The 13007-nt window shown below is 38.1% G+C and overlaps 1 protein-coding gene and 1 pseudogene across 2 annotated transcripts in view; both read left to right on the top strand.

Annotated features, from left to right (window-relative positions):
* Bank1 (B cell scaffold protein with ankyrin repeats 1) overlaps positions 1-8940 on the top strand; it is a 261398-nt gene extending 252458 nt beyond the window's left edge. The window contains exons 13-16 of one of the 2 annotated variants that reach the window (XM_021158678.1): positions 3093-3122; positions 6496-6548; positions 7834-7898; positions 8166-8940. In XM_021158678.1, coding sequence (XP_021014337.1) covers positions 3093-3122; positions 6496-6548; positions 7834-7893 — 143 coding nt within the window. In that variant the 3' untranslated portion in view covers positions 7894-7898; positions 8166-8940. The remainder of the gene's footprint in view (positions 1-3092; positions 3123-6495; positions 6549-7833; positions 7899-8165) is intronic. The other variant, XM_021158677.1, reaches the window with a different exon arrangement.
* A 1547-nt stretch (positions 8941-10487) lies between these two features.
* LOC110291933 lies at positions 10488-12399 on the top strand (annotated as a pseudogene).
* Positions 12400-13007: the final 608 nt, after the last annotated feature.

Below are 13007 nucleotides of genomic sequence, written 5' to 3'. Positions count from 1 at the left end.
AGAGAGGCCCATTGGACTTGCAAACTTTATATGCCCCAGTACAGGGGAACGCCAGGGCCAAAAAGTGGGAGTGGGTGGGTAGGGGAGTGTGTGGGGGAGGGAGGGTATGGGGGACTTTTGGGATAGCATTTGAAATGTAAATTTGGAAAATACCTAATAAAAATATTTTTTAAAAAAGAAGAAGAAGCACTAGCTGCTCTTGCAGAGGACTGCAAGCCACCCACATGGCTTCCCAGCGCCCACGTGATGGTTCACATCCGTGTCCTCTCGGGGTTGTGTCTCCCTCATCTGCCCTGTATGAGAACTGCTTGCCTTATGCACTCAGGCAAACACGCACACCTGTAAGAAAGTAACAAAGAAGGAAACCTAGGAATTCACTAGAGGAAATTAATTGGAATATCAAGATGGATTTAATTCTGAAGAATCATGAACATTGCAAAATTTGTACCTAAAAAAGTGGTTAACAAAAATGCAAGAAGAATAATGGTGGTAGTATTTGAGTCAATCAATATCTATATCAATAACTGTGCTCAATTCAAATTGATTAGACAGTTAATTTTAAAAGAATATATCTTTATGTTGCACACAAAAAGATGACCTAAATTCAGACAGTCTAAAAAACCATGTATTTTAAATGAAGGTTAGATAGCTATAAAGTGAAGATCTACCACCATACCAAGCATTAAGAAAGCTGTGGTGGCCCTGTTACTACAGGACAAGATAATATAAAGATAAAACCCACAGCAGGAGATAAAAGAATACATTTGATAAGAATAGAGTATAACAGCCTAGATGTTTCTATCTCTTTTGTTACAGATATGCTTATAAGTTTCATCACAGCCAATGAAGCAAAATTTGGTAATACTCAGAAACGACCTCACTTTTTCTCAGTAGTTAACCAAAGTTCTGACAGAAATCAATAAGGATACTGAGACTGGAATCACAACTAATTCAACCAATTTCTCCTTTACTGAATAAGGTGTAAAAACACAGAGCTCGTGTATTTGTTTAAGGTGTGCTTGGATGGCGACTAGGATGGAGCACGTGCTGAGTCTTCAAAAGCCTCAGCACATCTGGGAAGATCAAAGCGATAAGAGAATGTTCCCGACGTGCTGCAGATTTATTCCAAATATGTAAGAATTAAGACAATGTTTCAAAAAGAATCTTTCTATCAAGAAAAAAGTATAGAAAATTAAAAACTGGAGAATGAAACAAACTGCAGTTAACAGTTAAATGAGGGAAATTTATGATGACCACAAAAGTGAAAAGCATATACTTATTTCTATGTGGCTTCTCAAGAGATTGCTAATATCTTAGATTTGTAAGAAACACAAATTGAACAACAACAACAAAAAAGGAAACATGAATTGAATAGGGAACTGGGAGAAGAGGAAATCTAAACAGAGTCAAAGAAAGTGGAGATACAAAGATTGTCAGAAGAGAATATAAACAGGGAAAACTATATTCTCAGCTTTGTAGTAAACAAACAAAAAATGGTAGATAAAAATGTGCTTTCCTTTAGGGATCTCTCCACACAGTTGTAGTATAACAATTTCCAAGCTTCATATGGTTTAGGAATTGGTCTAACAAATAAGTATACCATAGATAATGACAGGTTCCTTAGTCAGAGATGGGAGAATAAGCTGTGTTAAAAGGAAGCTGATATGAATCTCATGAAGGACCATCAAATTTAGAGGTGAAAGATAACAAATTATGGCTGCTAATATATACATTTCAGATGGGTAAGTATAGAAGTAAATACACACACATATATGTATATAAATCTGTCTGCTGAGAGGATCTAAGAACAGTGATAGCCCAGCTCTTACAAACACACCTAACCCCCAGATCTTAATTTACAAAAGCAAACAGACACCAATTAATTGCACAAAAGATGAATGACATCATTAATATGCAGGAAAACACAAGGTCAGTGAGATGCCAGTGAGTGACGGGGTCGGGAGCCTGGCTCCCAAAGGCTGCCAGACCGACCTAAGTGTGAGTTACATTTGGAACTGCATGTGCATGATTGCTGATGGAAGGTCAAAGTACGTAGTGATTATTGTGAAAAGGTCAGATACATGCTTAGTGTATGGTCTGATGATCCCAGCCCTGGATATTTTTCTAATACAAGTAAAACCCTGTACCACAAAAAAAAAATCGTATTCATAAAGTCTATGGAAGTTTGATTCATCATTATCTAGAAACAATCAGACTGTCAAACAGCAACATACATTATTACATTGTGCCAGTACTTATGATGTGATAAATGCTTAAACAATAAGAATGAATGCTTTGCCTTCTTCCTCTCCTAACCTCTCTCTGCATGTACCCCTTTCTCTTTCTTCCTCCCCTATGCCACCTTCCCCCATGGTGACTTCCCTGGCCCTGGTCCTTGGGGCCATTGAACTCACCCACCTGACAGTAGCTTCCCAATAAACATTCCTTTAATAGAATATAAAAAGAAAAAAGAACGAATGTTCCTACTACACCCAATATCAGTGAATCCCATTCTGTGTGCTACTGAGCGAAAGACACCAGACATAAAGCAGAGCATGCTGTAAGATTCAAATTTGCAGCCTCTCTAGATAAAACTAATATAAACAACGTTACTCTATGAAAAGTGAATAGCAGATCCAAGGCTGTGAGGAATGACATTCTTATGAGGACTAACAAGGGATTGTGAGTAGATATTCTGTGCCTAGGAAACCTATTGGACTGGTCGATACATAGTTAATGGATTTGTTTTAAAAATTGTCAGCCTGCACACTTAGGAATGATTCAACTATAGCAGTCATTTAAAAAAATTTACATCTCTATAACAAATGAAGTATTTCAGACTAAAGGAATATCAGTGCACAGAAAGCATGGTTCTCTCAGTGTTCAAGCAAGATCATAATACTCCAGACAAGTGTCGGGGGGGGGGGCGGCATAAAGAGAGGCTTGAAGTCTTATAATATCCAGTAAGATTAATCTTTTCAGCTTGTTGTAAATTTAAATCACCTCAAGACATAAAGCCATCAAACAATAAAAAAGGGTCTCAGATAAATATTGAACAAACCTCACAGAATATGTTTTGTTTTGTCTTGTAGATAAACTGACCATTGTGCACCATCCGAGTGGTAAGTGTTAAGGATTAAATCAAGGATTTAAACTAAAACAAAGCACATTAAATGTTTTTAATTGATGTAAACCCAGTAGTTCTATGTCAGTGCACAGCTTTGCATAGATTGCAATCTATGCGTAAAACTATCTGACATCAAATATAAAAGTGTGCTGTCTCTACAGCAGCCATGAGTTGCCATCATAATGGAGAAAAGGGACTTTGTGATTTGACTATTTGTGTCCTTTGGCACATAATTTAAGCTCTTCTTCATCTAATTTTATTCTTTAATTAGTAAAGTATTAAGTATGGCATTTTCAAACATGATTTGTCTTTGTTGATCTTTCTCCCCTCTCTTCTGCCCTACCCTATTGCCCCCCACTTATACAGCCCCACTCTGTGGCCTCCTTTCCAGTTCTTAGCCCATTGGTTCAACTGCTCTCTCTTCTCTCTGTTCCCTTCTCCTGGTCCTGTCACAGCCTACCTGCATGTCAACACCCTACCTATATGCGCACATACAACTAAGATCAGCATATGCAAGATAGCAGCTACAGTTTTCCTTTGGGTTCCCAAAGGGAAATTTTTCATTATATATCTTTTCATGTCTTTACTTCAGTTTATTTCTACCTATGTTTTCATTTGTTTGTTTGAGATGTAAAAGAAATGTTTTCTCCAAATTTCTTTCATAGAAAATGTATTGGTGTATATGAAAGTTGATGGTTTCTGACTATTAGTTTTGAATCCTGCAACATTTTATCATGTGTTTATTAGATATCGGAGTTTTCTTGTAGACTTTGTAAGGTCTTTTAATTATAGCATTATGTTGTAAATAACAATAATTTAACTTCTTATCCTATTTTTAATCTTTTAACCTTTATCTTGTCTAGTTGGTCTAGTACTTTGAGCACTATATGGAAAAGTAGTGGACTGAGTACTCATGTAATGTCCCAGATTTAAGAATAAATGCTTTCAGGTTGTTCATATAAAGTATAATATTGGCTCTAACATTGAGATATATATATTATATATATATACATATATATTTTACATATATAAAATATACATATATATTTTACTCTTTAGAAATTATTAGACATGGCATTTTCAAATATGATTTATCTCTGTTGATATATAACAAAAAGATATATATATGAAAGCTATAGCTATATTTATATATATTTATATGTGTATATAAATATGTATATGAATATATATAGTCTTTATTATTTTGAAGAACTTATTTCTACTCATTCTAGGACAGATATCATGTGAGCTTTGTAAAATTCCTTTTCTGCATCTATTGAGATGATCGTGTGACTTCTGTCCTCAATTTTATTTACATATCATACCTAGTGATTTAAATATGTGCATCTAGACTGAAAGTGCAACCCACTTGGTCATGGTGATTTAATTTTATCAATATGTTCAATTTTATTTGCAAAATTTTTCTTAAAAATTTTTTGTCTCTATTCATCAAGTACATTAGTCTGAAGTTTTCTTTTTACCCTGTTTGTGTCCAGTTCCAGCATTAGGGTAGTAATACTGATTTCACAGAGCGAGTCTGAGACTTTGCCTTCACTTTGTATTTCTTGGAACATTTTGAGAAATATCAGTGTTAAATCCTCCTGAAATGTTTGGCTGAATTCAACAGTGAATCTTTACAGTCCTGGCTTTTCTTTGTGGAGATTTTTGTCAACCTTGTTCAACTTTTCAAAGAGTGAACTCTTTTATTTATGCAGTATGTTGTCCCTTTAGTCCCTGTTATTTTTTACTCTACTCCTTATTCTCGACATCCTTTGTATTTAGGTTTGGGTTGTTGTTCAAGAGGCTTCAGAAATGCCATTATGTGATTTAGTAGTAAAAAAATTAAGAGAAATCTCAAATATAGTTCAAGGATATATAGTTTCTTTTAGGATTGTCTTAGCTGAATTCAGAGGATATGGTAAGGTGTACTACTGAGTTTTGTTGGATTTTAAAGCAAATTCCTCCTTGACCTTCTTAAGGTAGTGGCACCACTACATCTTCCAACATAAATTTTTCAGTCTCTGAGTATTTCTGTCATTTCTGAGGTTTCTCCTGCTGATTGTTTATATTTTTACCACATTGTAGCCTGGTAAGATACTAGTAATTGTGCCCACTAGAGTGATTTTTTTTATTTAATAACTTTGTATCATAGGATATGATCAATATAAAGATCTATATAAATATTAGAATAGTGAAAGTCAACTGCTATTATTGTGTTGGTGCCTATGTGGTCTCATGCCTTTCAGTGTTTGCTGTATAACATACAATATGCAATGCATGTATATTTACATATTTACCATTGTTGTATCTGCTTAATGAATTTTTTCTTTGTTAATATGTAAGGTCCCTCCTTATCTCTTCTGACTAGTTTTGGTCTGATGTCTGCTTTAACAAGCGTAATTGCTATGCTTGCTTACTTATGGCCTTCCATTGATTGGTAGGTAGATTTTCATCCCTTTACACTCCATTTTTCAATGTCTTTGCTGGGTAAGTGAACTTTTGGAGACAACAGATAAATGAATCTTGTATTTAAATCCAGTCAGCTAGCTTGTGACTTGTTAGAAAGTTAAGAATATTTTCATTTAAATTTATTGATGAGAGGGGCTTGCTGTTTCCCATGGTTGTGGCTGGCTACGTTAGAGTTTTCCTTTTCCTCCTCTTGTATCAGTGTTGGACGTCTGCTGGTTACCTGGGTTGGGTAGAATTGATCCTTTACCACCTCTTATTAGTGAGTTCACCTCATGGCATGAACTCTTTCATGTGTTCTCATGAATGAATCAGTGTCCGTTTTTCATGTGTAAAACGTAAGTGAAAAATATACATGGGAATTTGTTATAAAGGATGATAATGATTTATGGAATTGGATTCTGATGTTGATGAATAGAAGTCACTGATAGAGGAAATTAAATTTGTGCAATCCTCAACATAATGATTCATATGAGCATAAAAAGAGAAATATGTGAAAACATTGGGAGGGAAAAGAAAAGTTAGAAGCCAGATAGAGAGCTGTTGAAGAACCAGCCTAAACCAGTAAATGTGAGAAGGAGAAAAAGTGGAACTGTACTGGGTGGCTGGGCTGGAAATGGGGCTCTCGTGGTAACACTAGGGGAACATCATAAGCAGCCAGTGCAGAGCCTAGAAAATGGTGCTTTGCAACTGGCCAGTCTGTCAAATGTCAAAGGAGAAATAAGAGGTAGAGGCTGTTACTGCTAGGATTTGAAAATTATTGAGTACTCATTTAATATGCCCTTGTTATCTGGTTATACTTTTTCCATTTAATACTCATATCCAGGTCTTTAGGTTACTTTAATTGATGAAGAAATCAATTATGTCATTAGTTACATATAGTTAAAAGTCTGCATTTACAGGTATTACTGCCCACAATGAAAATATGTTGTACAACAGTCCATTCAACAGTAAGGTAGGTTGTTCATTTTTGTTTTTATAATGCAGAGAAAGAATTCCTCTGTTAAGTAACAAAATTTTTCCATCTTGCCTATTCTTTGAACTAATATGATTCAGAAAAGTTAGATAAGCATTCATATTTAGTATCAATGAATAGTAATTTCAGAAAATTTATTATTTAGAAAAAATAAAGATGGAATTCCTAAGGAGTGGGGGGAACCCAGTGTTTCTATGAAAACTAAATGTTTGAGAAATTAACTATATCAGTTCTAACCATATAAACAGAATTTTATTCGGGAAGCATAGTCTTTATGGACAACTTATAGGAAATATATAGCCCCCAAAATATTGATTTTGCAAATATGCAGCATTTCATATCATAAATAAGAAATTGCTAAAAGCATAAGAAGAACATTAAGCTAGAAGAGAATGACCGGAAACCCAGATACTTCAAGAAATCGTAGTGAGTGTCCTGCCTGCAGATTCTTTATGAAAAGCACAGTATTTCTGCTGTTGGCACATGTGACACAAGAGATGAGCATGGTCGTCAAGAGTGATATTGCCATTGGATTTCTTGCTAAAATACAAGATTAAAAGACCCTGGTAACTTCCTAATGAAAGCATTTTAGTTTTCCAAAGTAGAACTAACCCTTATAGCTATCTTGTTTCAAATAAATAATATTTTTCATTAAACTCACATACACTTAAGAATAATTTGATTACATTTCTGGATTTTTATGGCCCACTATAGAGTTTGCCAACTCTTTTACTCACTGGAGTGCAGAATTGGAGGCTGTAGTGAAGCACAAGAGTTTTTCCAAAGGGCCTTATTAAAATCTGAAGGAATATATATTTTAATATATGCATACATATATATATACACATATATGTGTATATTTACTTTTTGAAATTCATTTTTTAAATCATGAAAAACTTTGTATAAGAAAGGGTATACGTTCCCAATGCCTACTGATTTACTTTTAAAATGAAAGCAAACTTTGAGCCATGCATGCTGCATTGGCCTGTAATCACAGCACTGGACAACCCAAGACAGGGAGGGAGCATGTGCCAGGTCAGCCTAGATGATGCAGGGAAATCATGCAGTAAAAGAAATTAAACCCTAAGAATTTGGTACAGCTTTACTGTGACTGTTTCCTTTTAAGATAGAGGATTACCTACAAGGTACCTTTTAAAGGTATTCTTCCCAAAACTGTGAATGGCAGCTATGCTTTCTCATGTCTCCTCCTTGAGCCTTAAAATGGAAAAGCCTTGCTTCTCTGTCATTTTTGTTTAATTTTTAGTTTCCTGCTCGAGTCCAAGTTGAAAAGGAATTTGGTTTCTGCTGCAAAAAAGATCATTAAAAAAGGTAACATAGTAACATGGTTCCTTAAGAAACCTAAACTGGGGATGATATGGGTTTCCATCAATAATTTAAGAATCAGGAGTCTTTAAATATTTCATTGTCTTCTCTTGAAAGAATAAATGTGTGGTTTTTTGTTTTGCTTTGTTTTTCAGGCAAAGAAAAATGTCCCTTAGAAAGATTTATAGACGGGTGATTTTAAGCCAGGCAGTAAATGTACAAAGATGTATGGTTCTCCATCCCCTAATCCATTTCTTGTGATCTTATTTTCAGACTATTATAATCAAACTCAAGAATCTGCAAACATGTTGTGCCTCAGTGAAGCAAGCCTGCTTCTGGAATACCTGGTCTCCAGGGCTAATCTGCATGGACACAGGACACAAGTGTGCCTTTGGATTTCAAAGTGTGTTAGCACCACAATTTATTGGTACTGTACCACTTCAGATGGATACAACAAAAGATGGACACTTATAGCATTCTCTGAAAATCCATTCATTTTTACAATTTTTGCCACCACAGCACCTCATTCTCCCATCTTGAAAATTAAAGAAAAAAAAATCAGCAAAGTTAAATACAGACTAGCAAAATTATGGAACCAAACTATATAGGTTATTCTTCCTCTCCTTCAACTAAGAACGTTTTAAATATTTGCTCTTTAAATGACCATCTTCTGTCTGCTTTTCTCACATTCAGAGCCATAATGTTCTTGTGATATCATGTTTTCAGATAGCTTCTTTTATTTAGTGCCTATTTGCATGTACCTTTGAAATGTACTTTTATACGCAGTTTTTGTTAGTTGATGGTGTTCTGTGTTTGGTTGATAAGCAAGCACTCTGCCAGTGAACAAGTCTTCAGCCCTCTACACTGATTCCTGCAGTCATGTTAATTCTATCAATTAACGATGTGCACAGTAATATTTCAGAACATGGATGCCTCGCACATTGCCTGTGCTCATCCTCTGCTCTTCTGGAAGGTATTTCCCCATGCTTCCCTGTCCCCAAGGCCTTACTAAATGTCTTTCTCTCAAATTAAAAAGTACTTTTGCAAATCATTTTTTTATTATTATTATCAAGAGCCTGTTACTTTGTCTGCCTCTTTCATAAAAACAGTTTGCCAGTTTAGACTAGAATACAAGTTTATCACACCGATTTTCGTGTAAAATGCTATCAACTGATTGAATGTTTAAAACTATTTCTGGTTCTCCAGAATAAGTTTATCAGGATTAACCACTAAATTTTCCTTTTCGTCACTGTAAACTACCAAACAATCAAAACAATATGGTTAATTTCAATAGATAGGAATGATGCAATAGAACAAATATGAGTGATTGTTTTCCTCGTTTCTGAACACTGATAGGAATATCTACCTAAAGATGGTTTGTGTTTCTCATATCTATTAATATTTCCAAATAATTAGTTTATAGAATCACCTCCTAATATAAGGTGCTTCTGAGACTCAATGCAGTTCCACATTCAATATTTCAGAAATGGCAGAGGCTTGCACACACATTTCTATATGGTGTCTCTGTCAACTGGAAAGCAATAGAAAAACTGATATATTTTCCAGATCCCTCAACAACCTATGACCAAAGCCCAGTTAAGCTATTGACTTTATTTTTATTTAAAATGTGAGATTCAGTGATGCATAAAGTGGCAACTTTAATAACGGTAACACATTAATTTACTTCTCTGAGATTCAATTATATATGAGGGAGCAAGAAAGTCTGGATTTTATTCAAGTCTTTAATGCCAAAATCTATATGTTATACCTCCTGAGTCTTGTGCTTATGAACTGGGCTGCAAAAACTAAAAATGGCCCAAGTTGCGTCTTTTCAAGCATTCTGTGGCAGTTGAAATATGACTACTTCATAGGCAAAGGTAAGCTAGGAATAATTCTCACTCTCCTTTAAAAATCCCTTTATTTACTACAGCTCCTATCCTTTGGTTTGAGAAGGTTGAAGAGAGGGGGAGTGGGTTGTTCTCTTCCCACATGTTGCATGAAAGTGACAGATTAAAATGAACACAAGGACGGTCACTGGATGACCTTTCCTTCAATGTCTGCTCCACCTGGGGACCCATCCCATATACTGTTACCAAACCCAGACACTATTATGGATGCTAACAAGTGTTTGCTGACAGGAGCCTGATATAGCTGTCTCCTGAGAGACTCTGCCAGTGCCTGACAAATACAGAGGCAGATGCTCAAAGCCAACCATTGGACTGAGCTCAGGGTCCCCAATGGAGGAGTCAGAGAGAAGGAGGTGAAGGGGTTTGCAACCCCATAGGAGGAACAACAATCTGAACCAACCAGTACCCTCAGAATTCCCAGGGACTAAACCACCAACAAAAGAGTACACAAAGAGGGACTCAAGGCTCCAGCTGCATATGTAGCAGAGGATGGCCTTGTGGGACATCAATGAGAGGAGAAGCCCTTGGCCTTGTGATGGCTCGATGCCCCAGTGTAGGGGAATGCCAGGACAAAGAAGCAGAAGTGGGTGGGTTAGTGAGCAGGGGGAAAGGGAATGGGAGACAGGGGTTTTTGGAGGGAAAATGTGATAAAATTTGAAATGTAAGTAAAGAAAATATCTAATAAAAAATGGGGGGAAAAAATGAAGACAATGGCTGCCCTGGCTGTGCCTGGCTGTGCCGGGTAAATCTCTTTGTTCTGAGAGGTGGCCTTTCAGGGGCAAATGGAAATGTCTACTCATCGGGCTGTGGCCAGCCCTCCGCCACAGCCCTCAGCAGTGACACCATGCACTCAGCAGCCGGCCTGTTCTTGTGTCTCCTGCTCTGACAACATCACCCATCCCAGAAGATCCCTTCAAACCTCAACCTGGGACTTCGGCACCACCGGGAGAAGAAACTACGGGCTAATTTCTTTGAAATGGACAACCCCAAAATTGACATCTATCACTATGAATTAGACATCAAACCTGAGAAATGCCCTCAAAGAGTGAACAGGAACATAGTGGAACACACGGACCAGGACTTTAAAACCCAGATCTTTGGGGACCAGAAGCCAGCATTTGATGGAAGGAAGAATCTGTACACAGCAGTGTCCCTTCCAATCGGCAGGGACAAGGTGGAGCTTGAGGTCACGCTGCCAGAAGGCAAAGATCGTTATCTTTAAGGTATCCATCAAGTGGGTGTCATGCTTGAGCCTGCAGGCCTTACAGGATGCACTTTCGGGGCGGCTGCCCCTTTGAGATGATCCAGGCCCTGGATGTTGTCACAAGGCACTTGCTATTCATGAGGTATACCCCTGTTGGCCATTCCTTCTTCACCACATCTGAAGGCTGTTCCAACCCTCTGGGTGGTGGCAGAGAAGTGTGGTTTGGCTTACATCAGTCCGTCTGACCTTCTCTTTGGAAAATGATGCTGGATACTGATGTATCAGCAACAGCGTTTGACAAGGCACAGCCAGCAATCGAGTTTGTTAAGTTTTGGATTTTAAAAGCATTGAAGAATAACAAAAACCTCTGACAGATTCCCAAAGGGTAAAGTTTACCAAAGAAATTAAAGGTCTAAAAAAGGTTGAGATAACGCACTGTGGTCAGATGAAGAGGAAGTACTGTGTTTGCAATGTGACCCGGCCGCCTGCCAGTCACCAAATGTTCCCACTGCAGCAGGAGAGTGGGCAGACAGTGGAGTGTACAGTGGCCCAGTACTTCAAGGACAGGCACAAGTGAGTTCTGCACTACCCCCACCTCTCATATTTACAAGTTGGACAGGAGCAGAAACACACCTACCTTCCTTTGGAGGTTTGTAGCACAGTTGCTGGACAGAGATGCATAAAAATATTAGCAATTAGACCTCAACCATGATCAGAGCAACTGCCAGGTCAGCACCCGATTGACAAGAGGAGATCAGCAAATTGATACAAAGTGCGAGTTTCAATACAGACCCGTATGTTCGTGAATTCGGAACCTTGGTGAAAGATGAGATGACAGAGGTGCCTAAGTGGGTTCTGCAGCTGCCCTCCATCCTGGAAACAGGAACAAAGCGATTGTCACCCCTGCCCTGGGTGTGTGGGACATGAAAAGCAAGCAGTTCCATACGGGCATGGAGGTCAATGTGTGGGCCATCGTTTGCTTTGCACCCCAGCGCCAGTGTACAGAAGTCCATCTCAAGTACTTCCCTGAGCAACTGAGGAAGACCTCAAGAGATGCTGGGATGCCGATCCAGGGTCAGCCCTGCTTCTATAAATATGCACGGGGGCAGATTATGTGGAGTCCATGTTCCAGCACCTGAAGAACGCATACACAGGTCTCTAGCTGGTGGTGGTTATCCTGTCTAGCTGGGGATGGGAAGAAATCTTCGATTACTGCCATCATGGGTGGCATGGACACACACTCCAACCGCTACTGTGCCACCGTGCATGTGCAGCAGCCCCAACGGAAGATCATCCAGGACCTGGCTGCTATGATGCGAGAGCTGCTCATTCAGTTCTACAAATCTGCATGCTTCAAGCCCACCCGCATCATCTTCTATCAAGGTGGCATCTCTGAGGGCCAGTTCCAGCAGGTTCTCCACCATGAGCTCCTGGCTATCAGAGAGGCCTGCATAAAGCTGGAGAAGAACTCTCAGCAAGGAATCACGTTCATCAGGGTGCAGAAGTGGCCACACACACACCTCTTCTGCACAGACAAAAAACGATGTCAGACTTGGATTTTGAGCTGCAGGTCTATATGAGACCCCAGTGTACGAAACGTGGTTGACCAAACCTATAAGCTGCTCACTGAGAGTCCCGTTTCCTAAAAACAAAACAAACAAACAAACAAAAAAATGTCCTAAAACCAGTCTATGAACTCTCGGGGTTTTAAAACACTTTAATTTATTTGGTCATTCTATTTACTTGTTTTTAACACCTGATTCTTAATGAAATCAATGGGCTCAAATAGCTGTGAAGGTTCTGCCTGTGAAAGCAATGCCATTACCATTGGGGTTTTAAAGCCTGGCCCTAAGAAGTTGTCACTAATGTTGAGTTCTAAGGGATGCCATGTACCCACAGCCCCAGGACATATGGTTGCAAATATTTAGCAAAAGGGTTTTAGACATTAATTAAACCCTTCATTCAACAGATGATTTTATGATAAACATTTCTACATGCCTTACT

This window comes from Mus caroli, chromosome 3 (genome assembly GCF_900094665.2).
Source record: "Mus caroli chromosome 3, CAROLI_EIJ_v1.1, whole genome shotgun sequence".
NCBI classification, from domain to species: Eukaryota; Metazoa; Chordata; class Mammalia; order Rodentia; family Muridae; genus Mus; species Mus caroli.
The sequence above is the reverse complement of the archived record's forward strand: the minus strand, read 5'-3'. Positions and strand labels throughout refer to the sequence as shown.